The sequence below is a fragment of the Oncorhynchus mykiss genome, chromosome 9 (genome assembly GCF_013265735.2).
Source record: "Oncorhynchus mykiss isolate Arlee chromosome 9, USDA_OmykA_1.1, whole genome shotgun sequence".
Taxonomy (NCBI): domain Eukaryota; kingdom Metazoa; phylum Chordata; class Actinopteri; order Salmoniformes; family Salmonidae; genus Oncorhynchus; species Oncorhynchus mykiss.
This window is the reverse complement of record NC_048573.1, coordinates 10,747,292-10,770,813: the sequence shown is the minus strand read 5'-3', so window position 1 is coordinate 10,770,813 and position 23,522 is coordinate 10,747,292. Positions and strand designations below refer to the sequence as shown.

The 23,522-nt window shown below is 45.9% G+C and overlaps 1 protein-coding gene across 1 annotated transcript; it reads right to left on the bottom strand.

The window, feature by feature from the left end:
* Positions 1–2,057: 2,057 nt before the first annotated feature.
* Positions 2,058–19,778, bottom strand: LOC110531423 (insulin receptor substrate 2-B). The gene is made up of 2 exons (XM_036987300.1): positions 15,313–19,778; positions 2,058–2,329 (listed from the first exon to the last, which is right to left on the bottom strand). Exons 1-2 carry the CDS (start codon positions 19,436–19,438, stop codon positions 2,325–2,327), a joined length of 4,131 nt encoding a protein of 1,376 aa, XP_036843195.1. The 5' UTR covers positions 19,439–19,778; the 3' UTR covers positions 2,058–2,324.
* Between the last annotated feature and the right edge of the window lie 3,744 nt (positions 19,779–23,522).

Below are 23,522 nucleotides of genomic sequence, written 5' to 3'. Positions count from 1 at the left end.
GAATGGTTGTTTGGGGTCAACGTTCTCATATTGTCCTATTTTCTACACCAACAAAAATATAATTATCATCATCATCATGATGAAAACACACTTCATTTTTTGCTTTTCACATTCTCTCTCTTTTCGAAACAAAAAGTCAAGCTCGTTTTTATTCATCCACTGACATTTTGGAGAGGTAAGGAGAGAAAGAGGAGAAGGAGGGAGGCAGGTGAGTACCAAAAAAAAAATGAAAACCCAGTCACACAATCGATAGTGGCTCTAACACCTCCTCCTCCCTCCGTCCATCCATCTCTCCCTCCCTCCCTCTACACCCCTACAGTGGGTTAACTACCTAAACGGCTGGCAGAGATACCGCAAGATACACAACAGTCCTCCAGGACTGACTGCGTCCAGCCTTTCAGAAGGGAGAGGGGGGGGGGGGGAAACCCATGGCACACTTCAGTCAAAATCCGTTTGGTGAAGTTCCATCCCGTGGATTTCAGTCCGCTAAGATGAAGTCTGCAGTGAACACTAATCTGTACTCATTGGATTTTGCTCTTATGCCGCTGTGCTCTAAATGCAAACATCATGTACAGCTTTGTAGCACAGCACTGCTTAATGTTGTGGTATTTATACCAGTGGTGGTGTGGGAAAAAAAGGACTTCAAACTGTCATACTCGTATATAAAAGTAAAACACTGAAGGGAAAATCAGATGATGAAGAGGAAAGGCCTTCAGCTTTACGACAGATGATGAAGAGGAAAGACCTTCAGCTTTACGACAGGCGTTCCGTCACTCCTCCTCGGTTCTCAAAAGACACTTGTCTTTTTTAAACTTCTTTCCTGTCAGAAAATAAAACCGATGAGTGTCGATGTGTGGTGAGTTGATGGTGGAAATGTGGGTTGTTTTTGGCAAGATGCAACAAAACAAAAAAAACCCTGTGTGACGTGTTAAGGGCAGCTGTTGTGTCGAGGCGAACACAGCGACTGATTACGAGCCACATTGGACAGAACGTATTGCACCGTTTTCAACCCTTTGTTGTAGCTACACTTCCCCAGCGCTAACCCTGACCCTAACCCTTACCCTGACCCTAACCCTGACCCTAACCCTGACAGCAAACCACTTGTTCCTGTGTCGAGATCGAGAACACACCCTCACTACCCCCCCTCTCCTCTCTCTCCTATTGGCAGTGGGAAGGGTCTAGCGTGCATTAGCAGGGAAGTTCGAGGCTGACAGAGGTGTGTGTGTGTATTGAGTGTGTGTGTTGAGTGTGTGTGTGTGTGTCCGTGTGTGTGTATTGAGTGTATCCGTGTGTGTGTCCGTGTGTGTGTATTGAGTGTGTCCGTGTGTGTATTGAGTGTGTGTGTGTGTGTATTGAGTGTGTCCGTGTGTGTGTGTCAGTGTGTGTATTGAGTGTGTAAGTGTGTGTGTGTCCGTGTGTGTTGAGTGTGTGTGTGTTGAGTGTGTGTCCGTGTGTGTATTGAGAGTGTATGTGTGTTGCACAGGGGGGCAAGTATGCCCAGCACCTTGGGGGTAGAGTCAGGTTACTGGAACCCCTGACAACATCCAGCCCCCCTGTGTGTGTGCGTGTGTGACCCAGCAGCTCTACTGACTGACTAGTGGAGTCACAGAAACAGCGGGTGTCGCCTAGCTTCAACAGGACACACTGACGTGTGTGTGTGTGTGTGTGTAAGCATCTCACACACACAGTACCAGACCTGTGTTAATAAGGGCCTTATGTGGAAATAAAGTACCTGCTTCTTTTACCTAAAATATTTTGTCATCAGGAAAACTGGGACCATCGTTGAGTACCGTTCAGTACCGTTCCATGTCAGCTGTACAAAAATACTCAATACACTCCTGTTAACATAATGAACGCACCTGAAACCTATTGTGGCAATAAATATAGTAGTGTGTATTGACGTCTTCAGAGAAATCTGTACTGACCAGTCTCCACGCCGTCTCTAGGACTTATTGTTGTTATACAGCCATGCTCAAGTGTTTAAGCGAAGCTCCCTTTTTGTACTGTTAGATCAGAAAGAAGTCCATTAACATTGACAGCAGCCTCAGAACCAGGTCTGAGAAGGGGAAAAAAATGGATATATATCAAAAATTAAAAAAGTTTGCAAAAAAAATATGAAATTATTAAACACAAATGTGGCGCATTCAGTCTTTGTTTTCTGTCGTCTTGGTGATGGTGCGGTTGTTGTTGTTCAGAGGGGGCGTGACCTCGTGGGCTGGAGTCCTTGGGGTCGAGGTTGAGAGGTTGAAGATCAAAGTGTGGTGTGGGGGTGTTGAAGGCCACAGTAGAGGGAGTCTGTGATGCTCCCTTCTCAGCTTCCTCCATCAGTCTGTAGAGAGAGACAGAGAGAGAGAGAAAGACAGAGAGAGATGATCAGTTAACGTCACCAAAACGGTTGGTGAAGACGCAGGTCCCTGCATGGCCTCAGCTAACCTGGTTAGTGGTTTCACACACGCACCTTCTGGTAGTAGGTTGGTCTCGGTTCTGACCGGCCCTGTGTCTGTTGTGTGTATGAGTCTGTTTTGTGTCTGTTGTGTGTATGAGTCTGTTTTGTGTGTGTGTGTGTGTGTGTGTGTGGCTCTAACACCTCCTCCCTCCATCCATCCATCTCTCTCTCCCTCCCTCTACACCCCTACAGTAGGTTAACTACCTAAACGGCTGGCAGAGATACCGCAAGATACACAACAGTCCTCCAGGACTGTTTTGTGTGTGTGTGTGTGTGTGAGAGTCTGTTGTGTGTGTGAGTCTGTTGCGTGTGTGAGTCTGTTGCGTGTGTGAGTCTGTTGCGTGTGTGAGTCTGTTGCGTGTGTGAGTCTGTTGCCTGTGTGAGTCTGTTGCCTGTGTGAGTCTGTTGCCTGTGTGAGTCTGTTGCCTGTGTGAGTCTGTTGCCTGTGTGTGTGTGTGTGAGTCTGTTGTGAGTGTGTGTGTGTGTGGACCCACAGCTGGGCTTTGTCCCGTTATAACAATTGCTGCTGGGTCACAATACAGGTGCTTTGAGAGAGAGCTTCAGTTGTGGGCTGGAGAGACAGGAATGCTGGCTAACGCTTTCTATCTGTCTGTTACGGGCGGGGGGGGGAAGAGACAGGAATGCTGGCTAACGCTTTCTATCTGTCTGTTACGGGGGGGAGACAGGAGACACAGAAAGACAGGGGGAGACAGGAGACACAGAAAGACAGGGGGGAGACAGGAGACACAGAAAGACAGAGATAGCGAGAGGAGGTGGACACAGGTCTTCGGTTAATTGTCAGTTGACCTTGACCATAACAATCTCCTCAATCTCCACAACTGCCCCCCCCCCCCCCCCCCCCCCAGCAATAAAATGCCTGCATATTTCCAAACAACATCCCTAGACCACCTGCATTATGAGTCTGGCGCCTGGGTAAGTGTTTGTCCAAGCTAAATCTCTCTAAGGCTCCGGCCCTCAAAAACAACAGTCGACATGATTTCACACACTGTCAAAACTAAACACCTCATTGGTTCATGTGAAACGTTTGATATGACAGAATAGAACACAGTTAACCTACAGTAAGCTATGAGAGTGAACATCACATGATCGTTCGAGCCCTCTTCAGAACACAGATAACAATTAGAAACCCCTATGGTTTTGTGTTGTTACTAAGTAAGCTGCCAGGCTAGCTAGTGAATGTCCAGTCCTTTTCATCATCATAGGCAGTGAAGCCACAACCAGAGGTAGCCAGTTTATTTTAGTTTGGTTAGGCCTAACTGGGTTACACTGAGTTGTATTCATTAGTGCACGCCGTAGCCAAACATTTTACAACAGAAACTACCAGTATTATTATTATTATTATTTAAATCGGACAAATTCAGGTAGGTCCCTTCCCCTTTCGGCCCGTTTGGTTCCTGGTCAGGTCTGGGTTAGGTATGAGGTTAATGGTCAGGTCTGGGTTAGGTATGAGGTTAATGGTCAGGTCTGGGTTAGGGATGAGGTTCCTGGTCAGGTCTGGGTTAGGTATGAGGTTCCTGGTCAGGTCTGGGTTAGGGATGAGGTTCCTGGTCAGGTTTGGGTTAGGTGTGAGGTTCCTGGTCAGGTCTGGGTTAGGGATGAGGTTCCTGGTCAGGTCTGGGTTAGGTATGAGGTTAATGGTCAGGTTTTAAAATCAGCTTGCAGTTTAAGTACCTCTGATTAACCTGTAAGCCGATAGATACTGTCTGTGGTACAACACAGGAAAACTTTTCAGTTAGCTTTGCCACTGTCCTGTCGGTCTCTCTATCCTCTCCAATTCCCATCTCTCTCACCCTTCTCTGCCCCTCTCGCTTTCCTCTTTCTATCACATCTGTTTCTCCCTGAACCCTGACTTGGGGTCAGTTCCATCCAAGGGGCTCAAGTCCACTAGGTAGCCTAAATATCCTGATGAAAGTGGTGGGATGCATGACACTTAAGTGGTAATGCCATCCATGTCAACATGTCAAGTGGCATTTTCCTGCCACTTCCTAAAGGGGCACAGGTAATGACCCCGTCTGTTTGTGTGCAACTCTCGTATGTCTAGTCCATACTTTGTGTAGCTGTTAGCGTTGATGCTATTGATAACCGTCTGCAGGTTGATGGAAAGCCTTCCAAAATAAATGGTAACTACAGAGTAGCCTTTGCCTACCTGGCAGAAGGATATGATTATTTGCAGATATCCAGTGGCCACTTGTTTTGCAAACTATGCAAATAACATGAGCGCTACAGAAACACAGTTATCCAAAACAAGTCTCTAGGTGGTGGCAACCTTTTATTTAACTAGGCAAGTCAGTTAAGATCAAATTCTTATTTACAATGACCTCCTCAAACCTGGACCTGTGTGTATTGGATAGTTACCCATTAAAGGGGAAATACACCTCAAATTCTAATTCTCTTCCATATTTTCCCAGACCATAAAAGTGGTCTCCTGATGTGATTCAAAATGTTTTTGTTTTTCTATTAAAAACAAACAATTAAAAAGTGTGATTTTGAGAGCGGAACCCTGGAAAAACACGGGAGAAAAACAGAACCCTGGAAAAACACGGGGGAAAAACAGAACCCTGGAAAAACACGGGAGAAAAACAGAACCCTGGAAAAACACGGGGGAAAAACAGAACCCTGGAAAAACACGGGGGAAAAACAGAACCCTGGAAAAACACGGGGGAAAAACAGAACCCTGGAAAAACACGGGAGAAAAACACAACCCTGGAAAAACACGGGGGAAAAACAGAACCCTGGAAAAACACGGGAGAAAAACAGAACCCTGGAAAAACACGGGGGAAAAACAGAACCCTGGAAAAACACGGGGGAAAAACAGAACCCTGGAAAAACACGGGGGAAAAACAGAACCCTGGAAAAACACGGGGGAAAAACAGAACCCTGGAAAAACACGGGGGAAAAACAGGACCCTGGAAAAACACGGGGGAAAAACAGAACCCTGGAAAAACACGGGGGAAAAACAGAACCCTGGAAAAACACGGGGGAAAAACAGAACCCTGGAAAAACACGGGGGAAAAACACGGGGGAAAAACACGGGGGAAAAACACCCTGGAAAAACACGGGAGAAAAACAGAACCCTGGAAAAACACGGGGGAAAAACAGAACCCTGGAAAAACACGGGGGAAAAACAGAACCCTGGAAAAACACGGGGGAAAAACAGAACCCTGGAAAAACACGGGGGAAAAACAGAACCCTGGAAAAACACGGGGGAAAAACAGAAACCTCGAAAAACACGGGGGAAAAACAGAACCCTGGAAAAACACGGGGGAAAAACAGAACCCTGGAAAAACACGGGGGAAAAACAGAACCCTGGAAAAACACGGGGGAAAAACAGAACCCTGGAAAAACACGGGGGAAAAACAGAAACCTCGAAAAACAAAAGCAGAGAAAAATACAAATTGGAAAAAGCAAAACAGAATCAGGCAAAAATAAATAAATAAAGCTATTATGGGGCCCTACACTTGTCCTAAGGCCTCTCTTTGGGGACCCCCAGACATTTCACTGTAGCTCTGAACTGGCTCACCTAATTCAAGGGCTTTATGATGAGTTGACAATTGAAATCAGGTGTGTTAGCTATGGAATAGATTGAATACATGGAACGGCTGAGGGACCCAGAGGAGAAGTTTGAAAAACACTGGCATTAGGGTCTGTCTGTGACAGTCAGAGAGACAGAGAGAAAGAGAGACAGAAAGAGATGACGAAAGGTGTGTTTGTGTGCATGTGAGTACATTTAGAAACCAGCCATGCCCACAAAGTACTATCATAAAGAGCCATTCTTAAATCCCACTAGTGTCGCTGTACTATCACCCTCCATGACCCCGTCAGTGTGTGTCAGTGTGCGTGTAGGATTCAAAACAGCCTAATTCATAATGTTAAAGGTTATTTTTCAGACGCCTGCCTACTTAACATGTCATTTCCTTTTAATTTCAGTGTTTTTTTACACCAGTGTTTTTCTGTTAAAGGTGCGTTATACAACATGTCCACATGTAAAGCCAGATCATTTAAAAAAAAATGCATCCAAAAGTCTTTCATTGGCTATTGTAACCTTTCATTCGACCTGTAACCTTTCATTCGACCTGTAACCTTTCATTCGACCTGTAACCTTTCATTTGACCTGTAACCTTTCATTCGACCTGTAACCTTTCATTCGACCTGTAACCTTTCATTCGACCTGTAACCTTTTATTTGACCTGTAACCTTTCATTCGACCTGTAACCTTTCATTCGACCTGTAACCTTTCATTCGACCTGTAACCTTTCATTCGACCTGTAACCTTTTATTTGACCTCTGCCAAAAGGTCTGGGCCCAGTTACATGAAACATATTTAAAAAGTTAATTTCCCCCTAAAGTTTCCTGAACTTTTAAGTCAATTAAGCGAAAAAGTTAAAGGGTACCCATGAGGACCCTGAAGTGCTTCATTCAAAAGGGACATCAAAGTAAACCGCATTTGTGGAGGTGAATGTTGCTTTCCTCTGGCCTGGTTTCAAAAGGAAAACCTTCACCAGCTAGGCAGCTAGCTAGCGGGCTAGCTGCTTAGATACACAATGGAAGAAACAGTCCATGGTTACAAAGCTAGCTGGCTACCCTGTTAGTTAGCTTGACGTGCTAGAAAGTAATAGAAATAATTTGTTTGTTTTTTACTAAAATAAATGTGTTTTATCATTTTCTGAATATTTGTTTATCCCGTCTTGAATTTTGCGATCTCCCAAATTAAAATGTGATCTCTGAGGAGAGTTCAGTCAGTGAGTTAGGACAACTCCATGGTCACCAGAGACTTTCTGCTGTACATGCCTTCAAACTACCGTAAAACCCTTTACGTATGCCGTTACCTAAGGAAAACATTTGAGGAGCTCTACGCAAAGCTGTCATCAAGGCAAAGGGCGGCTATTTGAAGAATCTCAAAAATAAAATATATTTTGATTTGTTTACACTTTTTTGGTTACTACATGATTCCATATGTGTTATTTCATAGTTTTGATGTCTTCACTATTATTCTACAATGTAGAAAAAAGTTTTCCTTTATTTAAAAAAAAAAAAAAAACTATAAACTTTTGACCGGATGTCTCATGGTCTGACAAACACCACTCCTTTCCAAGCAGGTGCGGCAGGGCGACATCGGACGGTGCAGTGGGTTGAGATGCAGGCCATGCAACAAAAACATCTCTAGCTTAGACAGACCGATATCCACGGGGATTGTTGTATTATGTTCATTAGATTTCCGCGGGAGAACAACCCTTGCAGGCCAAGGCACATTTATGCATCCTATACATTTGTAGAATCCGGGCATTAGCCCCTCCCCCTACTTCTGTGTCTTAGGCAGCTAATGGTATTATCAACTAATCACAGGCTTAACACACAGAGACAGACACAGACAGAGAGACACAGAGACAGAGAGAGACAAAGGCAGACAGACAAGACAGAGGCAGGCAGAGAGAGAGAGAGAGGCAGGCAGAGAGAGAGAGAGAGGCAGGCAGAGAGAGAGAGAGAGGCAGACAAGTATTGCTGTAATAAAGTCATTTTGTGGGGGAAAACAGACTTATTGGCTGGGCCTGGCTCCCCATTTTTGTTCAGTATAGAAGATTCCTTCTTCCCTAAATTCAAACTGAAAAGTGCTACATTCACAGAACAATCAAACTAAGGTCTGATGTTAAAGAGTTGGCAGCACAGTACGTCACAGCTTGCCACAAGCTAAGGGAGGAAACATGGAAAATCACAGGCTTAACATACAGAGAGAAACTGCTACACAGAGAGAGACGAGCTAAGGGAGGAAACATGGAAAATCACAGGCTTAACATACAGACAGAGAGAAACTGCTACAGAGAGAGACGAGCTAAGGGAGGAAACATGGGAAAATCACAGGCTTAACAGACAGAGAAACTGCTACAGAGAGAGACGAGCGAAGGCAGGAAACATGGGAAAATCACAGGCTTAACAGACAGAGAAACTGCTACAGAGAGAGACGAGCAAAGGCGGGAAACATGGGAAAATCACAGGCTTAACAGAGAGAAACTGCTACAGAGAGAGACGAGCGAAGGCAGGAAACATGGAAAAATCACAGGCTTAACAGACAGAGAAACTGCTACAGAGAGAGACGAGCGAAGGCAGGAAACATGGGAAAATCACAGGCTTAACAGACAGAGAAACTGCTACAGAGAGAGACGAGCTAAGGCAGGAAACATGGGAAAAATCACAGGCTTAACAGACAGAGAAACTGCTACAGAGAGAGACGAGCGAAGGCAGGAAACATGGGAAAATCACAGGCTTAACAGACAGAGAAACTGCTACAGAGAGAGACGAGCGAAGGCAGGAAACATGGAATGTAGCCTACTATTTTCTGTATAATAAGCAACAAACAATATAAGTACCACCAGTCATTTAGTGTTTTTTCAAATTAGATTCTGAACATGAGCCATTACTTACACGTTTGTATATTTCTTTGTTTTATACATTATGCTTTTATAGGTAGTATTCTTGTTTTTGTCGCCGTTCTTTCCATAATTTTTGTGTGTAACACTTCGCTTTGGCAACATTGCCCTCTGTGTTTTCCAGTGGGTGGGCCCATGCCCTCCCAGGCCCACCCATGGCTGCTCCCCTGCCCAGTCATGTTAAATCCGTAGATTAGGGCCTAATGAATTCATTTCAATTGACTGATTTCCTTCTATGAACTGTAACTCAGCAAAATCATTGGAATTGTTGCATTTATATTTTTTGTTCAGTGAAAATACAATTTCTCCGACACACACACACACACACACCCTAAATAGGCCTATTGAATTTGAAATTCAGAAGGACAAAAGGAGAGAGAGCGAGAGAAAGCAAGTGTGTGTCCATTTAGAAGCCAGCAATGCCAAAACACACACAGCGCAAACATTAGCAACAACAACTGCCTCTGCATTATCCCTCTCCATGTCCCCGTGTCTGTGTGGCTAATAAACTTAGCTAACATCACATTCCTATAGGGAGAGAGTTAAACTAGTAAAAACCTGCTCTTTTATCAAGACCATCTGTGGAGGATCAAACTACAAGGAGGAACGGCAATACAGTGAGGGAATAGTAGTCACACACACACTACAGTAGAGTAACACACGCACACACACACACACACACACACACACTACAGTAGAGTAACACACACACTACAGTAGAGTAACACACACACTACAGTAGAGTAACACACACACACACACACTACAGTAGAGTAACACACACACACACACACTACAGTAGAGTAACACACACACTACAGTAGAGTAACACACCCACACACACTACAGTAGAGTAACACACCCACACACACACACTACAGTAGAGTAACACACACACACACACTACAGTAGAGTAACACACACACTACAGTAGAGTAACACACACACACACACACTACAGTAGAGTAACACACACACTACAGTAGAGTAACACACCCACACACTACAGTAGAGTAACACACACACACTACAGTAGAGTAACACACACACACTACAGTAGAGTAACACACACACACACACCACAGTAGAGTAACACACACACACACACCACAGTAGAGTAACACACACACACACACCACAGTAGAGTAACACACACACACCACAGTAGAGTAACACACACACACTACAGTAGAGTAACACACCCACACTACCGTAGAGTAACACACACACACTACCGTAGAGTAACACACACACACTACCGTAGAGTAACACCCACACACACACCCACACTACCGTAGAGTAACACACACACACACCCACACTACCGTAGAGTAACACACACACTACAGTAGAGTAACACACCCACACTACCGTATAGTAACACACACACACTACCGTAGAGTAACACACACACACACACACACACCACCACCGTAGAGTAACACACACACACACCACCGTAGAGTAACACACACACACACCACCGTAGAGTAACACACACACTACTGTAGAGTAACACACACACACTAACACAGTACCATGTAACACACACACACACACTAACACACACAGTAACACACACACACTACAGTAACACACACACACTACAGTAACACACACACTACAGTAACACACACACTACAGTAACACACGTTATGTTAACGACAATACTATCTGGCAATAGTGGCTGATAAGGAATGCCCCTTTACGGGGAGGTAGAATTCCTTCCCATTCAGAATCTGTTTAGAAGAAGGAATATTCTAATTGATGACATCACAATTCCGGCATAACGGACCCTGGCGAGTCTCTCAGGAAAACCAGAGCAATAACTAGGCTATTCCACTGTCACTTTTAGACCAGAGATGAGGTCTCGTGGAGGGTTAGAGGTGCTAGAGGGCATCTCTAGGGGTGTCAGGAGTCGTTATATCATGTCCTGGGCTCTTCAGAGTGCCACTAGTGGACATTCCAGTTTAATTCTGGGGGAAAAACAACATGGCATGTACACACACTGTTATGCGTGGGAATACTTTAGAACAGATTTCAGAAATCAAAATCCCTTGGTGCTGATTTGCTACTGTTTTTTCAGTCTTTTATGTCCAACAAGGAATAAAAAAAAGCATTGGAGTAGATTGTTTCCCTTTGAGGCACATAGTAACCCAAGAATTTGATTACTCAACCAATTTCATATTCGTCCTCCTCCTATCTGAATGTGGGAGAACATTCACTCCCCCCCCAGCAAAGCCTACAACTATCACACAGTCATTCAACATCCTACAGCAGGATGGCCCACGAGTGATTTTAGAATTAGATGATTATTATTGTTTTTATATCGTTGGACATGAGACTATAAAAACACCAGGGAATCAGCTTTAAGAGATTTTTGAAAAAATCTGTTCGCAAGTATTCCCACGAACAATAGAGAGACAAGTGACCGTTCCCGCCCCACCAACTATCCGTTCAAGAGAAGAAGAAAGAAATCGGCCCGCGGCTGAATCTAGTTGATGATCCCAATCCTAGAGAATATGAGAAAACATTCAGGCTTACCATAGTGCACACACACACACACACACACACAACAGTAAACAGCTAGCTAGCCTGTTAGTCACGAGGCTAATATACTCCTACATGAGAAAATACCCTGGCTTTGACTCAGACAGGAGGTGTTTACCTATGAGTAACAAAGGACACACTAACATACAAGTCGATATAGGCCTAATGAAACTACATCGCCATGGAAATGGCTGATAACACTACTTGAAGCAGTTGCTGTTACAGTGGTATTAGTATGTAAGTCTTACATCATCTTATGCCATGGCATTGTTGAATACTCCTTTCTGATTGGTGTTCTAGAGCATGCATTATTTCCCTATAACGCATGGAATGTTTTGTTTGAGCTTCTTTTGAAAGCAAAAGTCAGATTGAATCAAATCAAATTTATTTATAAAGCCCTTCGTACATCAGCTCATATCTCAAAGTGCTGTACAGAAACCCGGCCTAAAACACCAAACAGCAAGCAATGCAGGTGTAGAAGCATTGAAAACAGTATTGGTATTGTTGAATTTGATGGTCATAATAGCAAGCTAGGACTGATGGTTTGGTTAGCTAAACTAGCAAGTCGGTTTGGTTACCACAGCAACTACTGTAGCCATCTAGTATCACATTTCAAATCAATCAATCAAATGTATTTATAAAGCCCTTCTTACATCAGCTGATGTCACAAAGTGCTGTACAGAAACACAGCCTAAAACCCCAAACAGCAAGCAATGCAGGTGTAGAAGCACGGTGGCTAGGAAAAACTCCCTAGAAAGGCCAGAACCTAGGAAGAAACCTAGAGAGGAACCAGGCTATGAGGGGTGGCCTGTCCTCTTCTGGCTGTGCCGGGTAGAGATTATAACAGAACATGGCCAAGATGTTCAAATGTTCATAGATGACCAGCATGGTCAAATAATAATAATCACAGTGGTTGTCGAGGGTGCAGCAAGTAGACTTGTTAGCTACTTCAGTGGATGTTGAACACATTTCTACTGGCAAATTAACACATTTCAAATTATAACTAGGAAATCTATGCGTTCTCTGGAAAACAATGCGACTGTGGAAGGTCAGTTCCACTTCGCTAGAACAAACCTTCCACGTCATTCATTATTTTTTTCCATAGAACACATAGTCCCCTTGTTGATTACCTGTTGTATGTTGTCATAGCAACTCATTATACAGCAATACATCAATTCATGACAGCGGTATAATCTACATCGTACTAAAACATTAAAATGGATTTAACATATTGAGATTATATTTAACATCTGTGTGTATGTATTTACATCAGAGAGAGTTCAGGTTCAACACCAAACATGCTCTCACGCACACACACACACACACACACACACGAAAGGCGATCCAGTTGCCTGTGCACCTTCCTGCGTTAGGGCCAGTACACATTCTGTGTCTCAAATGGCACCCTATTCCCTACACAGTGCACTACTTTTGACCAGGGCTCAGGGTGCAATTTGGGATGAAGCACACACATGTCTACTGCTAGACCCAGCTCATAAATAACTGTCAGTCTGAAAATAAAGCAGTAAATATAGATGTGAAATAGGAAAGGGTAGCTAGCTCACGCTCTCAGCAATCTCTACTACAGGACCTTAACTCAGCTCCAAGACCAATACAACTAGTAGGCTCACACTATCACACTATGAAGGAGGCCTTGGATGTGGGATAGGAAAGGGCACAGCTAGCTAGCTAGCTAACACTCGCTACTCTATGTAAAAAGGTTTTGCTACAGAATGCCCAAATGAACAGGACCCAGTAGCCTACTTCCCTGTTTCAGAAGATGCGCTGAAATGGGCCTGGCTGGCTGCTGAAGGCAGGTCACAGGAAGTTTATTCCTGTGATAGTGGTGCATTTCCTGTGGCTCTGTTCTATCGCTGTGGTGCCCCGACACACTGGGCCAATTAGAGCACATCAAAGACCCTCTGCATGACTCCACACACACATACACTAGTATGACAGTGGAAACACTTCAAACAGTGACAAGCTTTATTGGAGAAGAGTTGGTTTTTCTATGGAAAACCACACACATCTCCACACGACACCCACAAACGGAGTGTTGGTTTTCCAATGGAACAAAACTAAGGAAGGACCTCGCCCAGGAGGGCAGCAAGGAGTCATTTCAGTGAACACAAACACACTCTCTCTCTCTCTGGTGGAAACACACACACGGGCAACTGCAGGTCAAGGTTTCTCCATAGTTACCATAGGTACTGTTTGACCCACTTTGGCACAATGGCCAGGACCTGGGTCAATGAAGTGTGTGGAGTACAGTAGGTGAGAATCCCTCTCTTATCATTATTACCTTTTGCACTGCAGGGCATGACGACAACTGGAGGACCAGCACGCGCACACACAGACTAGTGTTCTCTACCCTGGGATTTACTGTATTACCAGCTTAGTATAAACCCATTGGGTGTCTATCAGAATGCTAACAAAATTAGCACATGTAATAGCGAATTTCCATGTAAGCTGCTAGCTAAGTATGCTAACGAGCACAAACGGAAAAAAATAACCAAATTGCATAGACAGGCAGTCCAGCACATATAGTTAGTTATACATATATAGGTAGGAGCAACCGAAAGTTCTTTTTGGTGAGTTTGGACATTTACAAGCGAATGTGAACGAGAGAAATTGTGCAAATGAACAGTACTGGCTCTATAGTAGCAGACACGCTGCGTCTGTGTGGAGTCTGGAGTCGCTATGGCAACGGCCCTGCCTGCTCTGCTCACAGAAAATGTGGGAGGAGCAAACAGACGGACAACAGAGAGGAGAGAAAAAATGCAAGAGAATGAAAAGAGAGCAGTGGCAGCTGTACAGATAACTCATCCAAAGGGCTGGGACTTCTTGAACACGTCAAAAAAACTAACAAAAAAAATACACACAATATGATGATGCCCCGTCACCTTATTAAGTCAGCCACTTAACTTAGATAACGTGACCCCTAAGTTTAACTTGCTAGTTAATGCAGAATTATTCGTTTTTCCAGGCAGGAAAAAATAATTAAACAACACATAAGAAATATCTTGCTGCATTTTGTAAACACAGAACTAAAATGCTTCTTATTGTAATTTCTCCTCGGGATCAGACTAACTTTGTGCTTCTGTTGCACTTCTCCACGAACTGACATTCTATCAGCAGACAGGTCTCTGACAGATGTGTAGCTACTGTTCTCTGGTAGAATGCTAGTTCACCTTGAAGAAAAACATGAGGAAATGTAGCCGTCTACATTCTATGATGAACTTTAATATGATGGCCATGCATCGTTGTTGCAAAACATACCTTGCCTTTTCACTGTAAACTCATGTAGCCTACTTGTGTGGCTGGCAGCCAAATAACGTTACACTTCTGCTGTCCTCTGATGAAAAGGAATCCGTTTTCTGCTGAATGTGTTGCACTAATGTATTTTATGTGAAGGAAAACTACAGTTGCACGTCCCTGATCACTCTATTGAAGCAAAAACACCACTTAACTTTGAATTTAAAACGAGACCCCTGTCAATACACAGCTGGACTCACCTGCTCCGGCTTTCTCCCATTGTGCTCTTCACAAACAACCACCTGACTGGATCAACTGTTCTGGGGAACTACGGTAAACTTCACAACGTTGAATAATGTGACAGGTGAAATGAAGAACGCCATCTGCTTTATCTCCTAACACAAGTTGACTGCTGGAATTTACTTTAGAAAGTAGATAAATATTAAAATGTATAGAAAAACTTCAAATAAATAGTTTCAACAGTATTGACGGTATTGAAAAACCATCCTGTAGCTATTTCCAAATACCCCAGTATACGGTATACCGCCCAAGCCTCACAGACATATGCATGTAGACAGACACACGTATCCCCCCCCCAACAATCCCTCTGTCACTCACCCTTGGACGTGGCAGTCATCCTGTCTGACTTGATGAAGTCTATACTGCCATATGCTCCGTTGTCCTCTGCTACTGGCACAGTCAGGTTACTGGCTTGGGGGGCGTTGGGGGTCACCCCGGTACCATCCTGCTGCTGCTGGGGTACGGGTAGAGGGTTAGAGTCCCGGTCCTCTCTCAGCTCCAGGGCGATGTAGTTGAGTCCGTTCTGATACCCCACAGACATGTTCCTGCGCATCCGACCCCCAGGAGGACACACAGATGAGGCTGAGGCAATGCCCAGATCAGAAGGCCCTGGACGGGCAGGGAGACCGGCCGAGTCCCCCCCTACCCCCTCAACACACATCCACACACTGTCAAAGGAGCCAGAGCCGGTCCACTTGGAGCTCTCGGCCAGATGAGCTACGTTGAGAGCCGAGGGGTTGGCTGAGCCCGAGGAGGGGTTGGGGATGGTGCTGGAGCTTGTGGCGCCGACTCCTCCGGAGTTGGAGGATGAGGAAAACGTTTCGGAGCTGTGTCGGCGTCGCCCCTGGGGGTCCGCACGTACCACCTTGATGGGCTCAAGCTGAGGGCTGGAGGAGGGAGGGGAGGTAGAGGTGGGGGGGTAGCAGCTCTCCATCAAACACAGGTGCTGCAGCATGGCCGTGGGACTACTCCGTAACCCCCGCGACTCCTCACCACTGCTGAGGTTAAAGGTCATATCTGTGTAGTCATCTGTCCCCGTCCGCCATCGAGCTCCAGAAGAACCAGGGGCCCCACTCACGGAGGCCCCAGCAGCAAGAGGTCGGATGTAGCTGGGTGGGTTCCAGGGAGCCACCAGTGAGGGTCTGGGAGACTTGTTCTTAGCCAGGCGTCCTCCATCATCACCCCCACCTCCAACCCCCACCTCTACACTCATATAGTCCTGATTCTGAGGATAGGGGTGGGGAGGGGAGTGGCGCTGCTCAGCAGAGCCCACAGAGGGTGAGCCATCCTGGGCAGAGAGGGGGCAGGACGTTGGGGGTCCGTAGCGGCCCCCAAACTCGATGTTGATGTACTCTCCAGGGCTGGAGAGTACCTCGGCGGCGTCCGGCTCGCTGACCCTCAGTGACCCGTGGAAGCTGCGGCGCCCTAGGGGAAGGCGGTTGGGCCGGACCGGGGTCGTCCGACGGTCACCGTTAGCCGCTTGGTGGTGCACCCCGTAGGGAGGGGGCGGGTAGCCGTGAGGGAGGATGTGAGGGGTGTCAGACCCCCCACTACCAACACCCCTCGTCGTCACGCCCCTCTCGCCGACGTTGCCGGTAGCAACCTGGGAGTAGACTGGTTTTGCCGGGGAGCTCATGGGTACATACTCATCATGCGCTCTCGGTTCCCTCTCTCTCTGTTCCCTCTCTCTCTGTTCCCTCTCTCTCTGTTCCCTCTCTCTCTGTTTCCTCTCTCTCGCAGCGGGGGCCTTGTAGGAGCGAGGCAGGGAGAAGTAGGGACTGTAGTTGTATGATTTGGGGTCTCTCCCTTCAGGGTTGCTCAGTGCGTAGTATCCCCCCTCGTTGGAGAACTTCCGTCCCCCTGCCGCGTCCCCTCCACCTCCTCCGCTACTGCTGTACGACATGTCCATGTACTCTCCATTCTCGGGCCGCTCCACTATACTACCAGAACTACTGACACTACCTCCACCAAGACCCATGTTACTGCTACTGCTGTGGGAGGCCTGGACTGGGGAAGAGGAGTTCCGCCCCCCTGGTAGCATCATCATGTAGCCACGGGGGTCTGTGGGCTGTTGGACTGAGCGGGGGGCCTGGGGAGAGTGGGAGTGCTGGGGATGGTGGTGGTGAAGAGAGGGGGAGCTGGGTTGCATAGGCATGTAGTCCGGTGCGTCACAGGGTGAGGCTGCCACCCCACACAACATGGGCATGTAGCCGCTGTCCTCCTTGGCCGAAGAAGGAGGGGGTCGGCCCTGGCTGTGCTCGGAGCAGGAGCTGTAGTCAGAGCGGAGGGAAGAAGAAGAGGAGGAAGGCTGGGTGATGCTGTCGGTGCGGCCGAGAGACAGGGCCTCTCCCACGGACACCGACTCGTCCAGCGAGAAGGTGGTCTGGGTCATCTTCTGGTACACCGTCACACCACTGCTGCCGCCGGCAACACCCCCCTGACCCCCGGGCCGCGTGAACGAGTGGGTACGTCTCCTCAGGGACCTGTCGTCATCCGTCGACGTGCTCTCGTCCCGGTTGGGCGTCTCCGCGCTGCCAGAGCTACTCCCTCCACCGCTGGCGGCTCCAAACACCTCACGGTGCCAGCCCATGGCCATGTAGTCACTCATGCAGTTCTCTTCTCTGATTGGTGGGGTGTTGCCAAGGGAATCAGGAGTGTTGCTCCGGACCCTGAAGTAGCGGAAGTCCCCAGGGCTGGAGCCGTACTCGTCTGAGGAGTTGAAGCCTCCGTCGGAGGGGGAACCGCAGATGGACGCTGAGGAGGGCCGGGTAAGGGTATCGGAGACGGAGCCATGCCCGCTGCTGCTGGACACGCTGACGGGGGAGGTGGTGGAGGGAAAGTGGGAGACGGGGAGCGAGGCGGAGCGGGCGTGGTAGGTGGACCCAGGTAGTGCCCTGGCGTAGCGCCCTACAACCCCGGTGCTCCCGGTATTCCCTGCCCCTACCCCGCCCTCCTGGCGCCCCAGGTGTATCCGGGCAGTGTTCAGGTGGATCAGGCTGCCGGTAACGGATCGGAATGGCCGGTTCATCGTCCCCTCACCCTCGCTCGATGTTCGGAAGCGATAGCCGCTGGCGCCAGAGCTCTTACTCGACGGCGGCGTCCCAACCACCGACTCAGTCCTGGAGCGGCGCTGGAGACCTGTCTGGCTCGGAGGCAGGTTACCTAGGTGACGGCGGGTGGTGATAAAAGCGATGGGGTTGGAGCCAGAAGATTGGCTCTTGCTCCTGGGGCGGATCTCAGCAAAAGCCTTCAGAGCCTTCATGGTCTCCAGGATGGTCTCATGCATGTTCTGGGCCACTACAGAGTCATCTACCTGCATCCATATCTCCCCAGGGCCTATAGAGGATGACCGACCCACCTCCATGAAGAAGAAGCTTTCTGAGTGTCCACAGCGTCTGATGTTCATCAGCTGAAGGTTGACACATGGCGTCTCAGAGTTTAGTTTGACCAGGTGGATAGTTTTAGTAGAGAGGCATAAACGATACACACCTGTGAGGTTCTTGGTCTGACCCAGCCCTTTGGGTTTCACGTTCACCTGCCACACCTCTTTGAAAACCGTACCTGGTGTGACGGTACCGTAGCCATCATCCAACTCGTCCGAGTCTAGATGCCCCTTTTTCCCCTCACTCATCAGTTCACTCAGGGCTACATACCAGTCATCTTGTTCCTGCTCGTTTTCAGCTACAATAGCAAAGTATTCATCCTTAGTGTAGAGGGCTATGAGGTGTTTGTTTTTGGAATCTGCTCGTTTGTTGACAGTGAAGCACTGATACAGATAGATCACCCTTTTCGGGGGAGAAGGGGCGACCGTACCGTTTGCAGCTGCCGCAGCAGCAGACCGCAGACTGTTACGGAATTTTTTCTCGCTGTCATAGTACTCCAACCGACTGAGGCCTAGGTGGCTGGCCGCCCTCAGCACGAAAAACCTCTTGTGGCCGTGTTTCTGTTTCCGCAGATAGCCACACTTCTGAATGTCGTCCACTACACCTTCTGAGGTAGCCACGCTAACATTAGCATTCGCGGCTAGTTGTATCGCGGCCGACGCCGCGTTTACCGACGCAGCGAGTGCGTGGTGGCTAGCAGCGGGGTCGTGCTGTACCAGGTTCAAAGACGATGACGAGGCTTTCCTTACCGGGGACTCCGTGATGTTTTCAACAGAGAGATGATGCTCCGTCGCCGCCTGGTAGTGGTGCGACAGCGGGTGTTGTGGTCCTTTGGACAGCGAGGTCTGGGGGTAGTGATGGTGGCTGGAGGGCGGCAAGTGCTGATGGAAATGAGCTCCGCTGGCCCCGACGCCACCGATATTCAGTAACGGGGAAGGGGGTTCCCCAACCGAGGTGTCTCCATCATTGGCTGCCGCTGGTTTCGTCCCGATGCCCCTCTGTTGCGTCTCCACTAACAACATAGCCGCTTTGCTTTCTTGGTAATTCGTGAAATTTGCCATTTAGAAAACACAACCAAAGGTCACTTTACCTAAACCGTGCTGTGGACCTAGACCCCATTCTTGTTTTGGAGACGGGCTCCGACTGGCGCTGCTGTGTTGTGCTGTGGCTACACGGCGCGATGGTTAGCTACAATACAACCGTAAATGTATGTTGGTTCTGTTTGAAAACGGCCGGTCCAGGCCTCTTCGTCACAAACAGGTATCTAATGTACGCTTTTAGGTAAGGAAGCCCACCGTGTGAAATGTTTCCACGTTCAACCCCGTTTCTTTAATCGTTAGCTAGCAATCAGTCCCCTTCTCCCTCTGTACACAACTCTACCGAGCGGAGCACAAACATCACGTGACTTGCGCGTACCCATAAGTAGGAGGAATAATGAGCGAGTCGGGGCTTCTCATTGGTCGTTCAGCGAGATTGACAGGAACTGACAGGTAAAAAAAGCCAATAATTGAGGGTGATTCGTGTTTTACGTCAATACGGTCGACTAATGATCTCGCACGGAGTGTCATTGAGGTTAAAAGAGGAGGGTACGTTATTGTGATGATCGACATTTGACTGGCCAATGATTATCGGTAGAGTGATGGGCGTTCGTTGATGCTACCACTCTCATTGGACAATATGGTTGATTGACGTTGAGGTTATCTAATCACAGTGTGACCACATGGACCAATGGCTGTGCTGTTTCAGTTTGCAAGTTTCATATTGCAAGTTTCTCCTGTGCTACTTATTTGTAGGCATTGAAGGCCAAATGTGCCCTAAAACATTTCCTTATCTCCTACCACTTTGGTATACTTTGCAGATCTCAAAGAACTGGATAGGTGTAAGCAACATGGCAGGGACTACCCTTATTCATCCCTCTACACTTGTGAGTCGTTGTGAATTTGTTAGATTACTTGTTAGATATTACTGCACTGTCGGAACTAGAAGCACAAGCATTTCGACCAATTTTTTAAAAATTTGATTTGATTTGAAAAGGCAAAAGGCCTCCTGCGGGACGTGCTGGGATTTTAAAAAGGTAAATAAATAAAATAATAATATAGGGCAAAACACACATCACGGCGAGTAAAGGTGCTGATCTAGGAACAGGTCAACCATCTCCATAATCGTATTAAAAAAGATCAGCTCTCCTGCTCTGAGACACTTTATGCGCGACCCCCGATAGGCAAAAGCCAGGGGTCACAGTGGATGTTTTGAAATCTATTGATATTGTTTTGTTTTTCTGCATTCCTTTTATGATTCGTTATTTGCTTGCTGTAGTGGTGTGACTCCTCATGACTCAGCATGAGCGCGTCTAGGTATTTATTCAGGTGCTTGAGAAATCATTTACCCGTGCCCTGTCTGGTCAAGCCCCAGAGAGACAGGGATGGGTGTAAAGCATCATAACAAGTTATTCATTCTATCGAAACACCTCACTTGTTAAAGAGGCAATCAGCAGTTAAAACAATAACAAAGCTTACTCCCCAGCACTGTTTCCTTACAAAGCAGGGAGATGGGTCTGGAGAAAAGTAACCTCTCTCAAATTCAAAGACAGGGCTATGGATGCAAGGACCGACCATCCATGAAATGGAACTTGTAGTTTTAATCATGTTTTTAGGCTATACAGTGTTTGTTTACAATTACTTTATTTACAAACATTGTCATAAAACATTATATTTTGGGTTCTGATGGGATACACATGTTGAACTAAGCTTACGATCCATGTATAAGTTATATTCTTCAAGAATAAATGGGTACATAGTGTAAATGTATAAGTCCAAAAATGGATGTAGCAACTGCTGATTGCCCCTTTAAGTAAATACACAACAGTAGTGTCTTTGGTCATAATGTGAATAGGGGCTCTATTCAATCAGATCTGCTTTTGCCGACATCCACATAGCAGTTGCTTTGTGGTGGAACTGTGTTAGAGCTGTCAAATACACAACTGGCTTTCTGCATTATCAACTAAAGCGGACATTGCCATTGGCTGCACAGAGTCACATTGACATAAATCCCATGCAGCCTTGTTTACAAATTCTAACACTGTAATGTGAGATGTAATGTACAGCTCCATTAGGAACACTGGAATGTGAGATGTAATGTACAGCTCTGTTAAGAACACTGGAATGTGAGATGTAATCTACACCTCTGTTAAGAACACTGGAATGTGAGATGTAATGTACAGCTCCATTAGGAACACTGGAATGTGAGATGTAATCTACACCTCTGTTAAGAACACTGGAATGTGAGATGTAATCTACACCTCCATTTAAGAACACTGGAATGTGAGATGTAATCTACACCTCCATTAAGAACACTGGAATGTGAGATGTAATCTACACCTCTGTTAAGAACACTGGAATGTGAGATGTAATCTACACCTCCATTAGGAACACTGGAATGTGAGGTGTAATCTACACCTCCATTAAGAACACTGGAATGTGAGGTGTAATCTACACCTCCATTAAGAACACTGGAATGTGAGGTGTAATCTACACCTCCATTTAAGAACACTGGAATGTGAGATGTAATCTACACCTCCATTTAAGAACACTGGAATGTGAGATGTAATCTACACCTCCATTTAAGAACACTGGAATGTGAGATGTAATCTACACCTCCATTTAAGAACACTGGAATGTGAGATGTAATCTACACCTCGATTAAGAACACTGGAATGTGAGGTGTAATCTACACCTCCATTAAGAACACTGGAATGTGAGGTGTAATCTACACCTCCATTAAGAACACTGGAATGTGAGGTGTAATCTACACCTCCATTAAGAACACTGGAATGTGAGGTGTAATCTACACCTCCATTAGGATGATAGAAAACCTCATTATTTATTTGAATGATTTTTTAAATTTTAGTGTAATTATTTCTATATAGTCTACACAAGGGTTCCCTAACTGGCAGCCTGTGGACAGAATTTGGCCCCCAGGTGTTTTTATTTGACCCCCAAGTTTTTTAGCAAAAAAAAAAAAGAAACAAATATTTATTTGTATATTTTTTTATTGTTGGACATAAAACACTAGGAAATCATCTCAAAATGATTTTAACTTAAGAAATCTGTTCCCAAGTATTCCATGGATAATAGAAAGACACCTGATCATTTAACATAAGCAAGGTTTCAAATGATTATGTTTTAGTAAAACAGTATATCTGTTTGGGCTTCTTGCAGTCAATTTGAAGTCTACAAATTGTGACTGAATCTAGTTGATGATTCCTGGCCTACACTTTCTCGTTCTGAACTTCTAACGCGAGTGGGGTCGGGTGTGTGGCTTTGTGACAATGATCGCAAGAGCAGCTACTCAGCGATTTGATTTGACGGCTCCAATGCAGTGCCACTACCTCTGACACCAACAAAACATCTGCTATGCGGGTGTCTGCTATCTCTGGTTAACAGCTGATCTCATTGAATCTAGGTCTAGATTATGGGAACATTACAACAATTGTTTCAAAATATGAGTCATAAAAATCAAATAAAATTAAGATACGAGTTTTAAGAGACGATTTTGTGCAATTGATTCAGCGAGACATTTTCTGATAACATATAAGGCATGATACCAACTAACTTTTAATTTAATTTAATAGTCCCTGCCCTGTCTATGTTTTTTTTTTTTTTCATTCAGTATTGCAGGGTCGCCGTTTACTGGTTACTTTAGTGCATTACTGTAGGTCTGCTTCCCGTTGTGCTTTAGGTGGGATGCCATTTTACAAAAATGGGACCACGCAAAAAACATGTTTTAAAATACGGCAATTTGACTAATTAAGAAATACTTTGAGCAATAAAAATGCAATTGTGTGTACTTTATGTTTGTATTCTTATCTTTTAGTATTTCTTATTATTGTTGCATTTTCGAAAAGGAACCTTCAAGGAAGCATTTCGTTGGAAGTGTATACCATGTGTATACCATGTGCATACCTCTTTATATAGGACTAATACAACTTCGAACTATTGTGTATTTTTGGGTTATTTTTTTTAACCAAAATGCATGAAAATAGAACTGAAATAGAACCGTGGTGGATAGGTTTCCTCAAGCGGGAGATATACTAAACTGCGCAGAATAGTATTAGTAGTTTACCCAATTTCCATATTTACACATATC

Coding starts and splice junctions, on each gene's coding strand:
- LOC110531423 (XM_036987300.1), bottom strand. CDS start 19,438: ATGGCAAATTTCACGAATTACCAAGAAAGCAAAGCGGCTATGTTGTTA.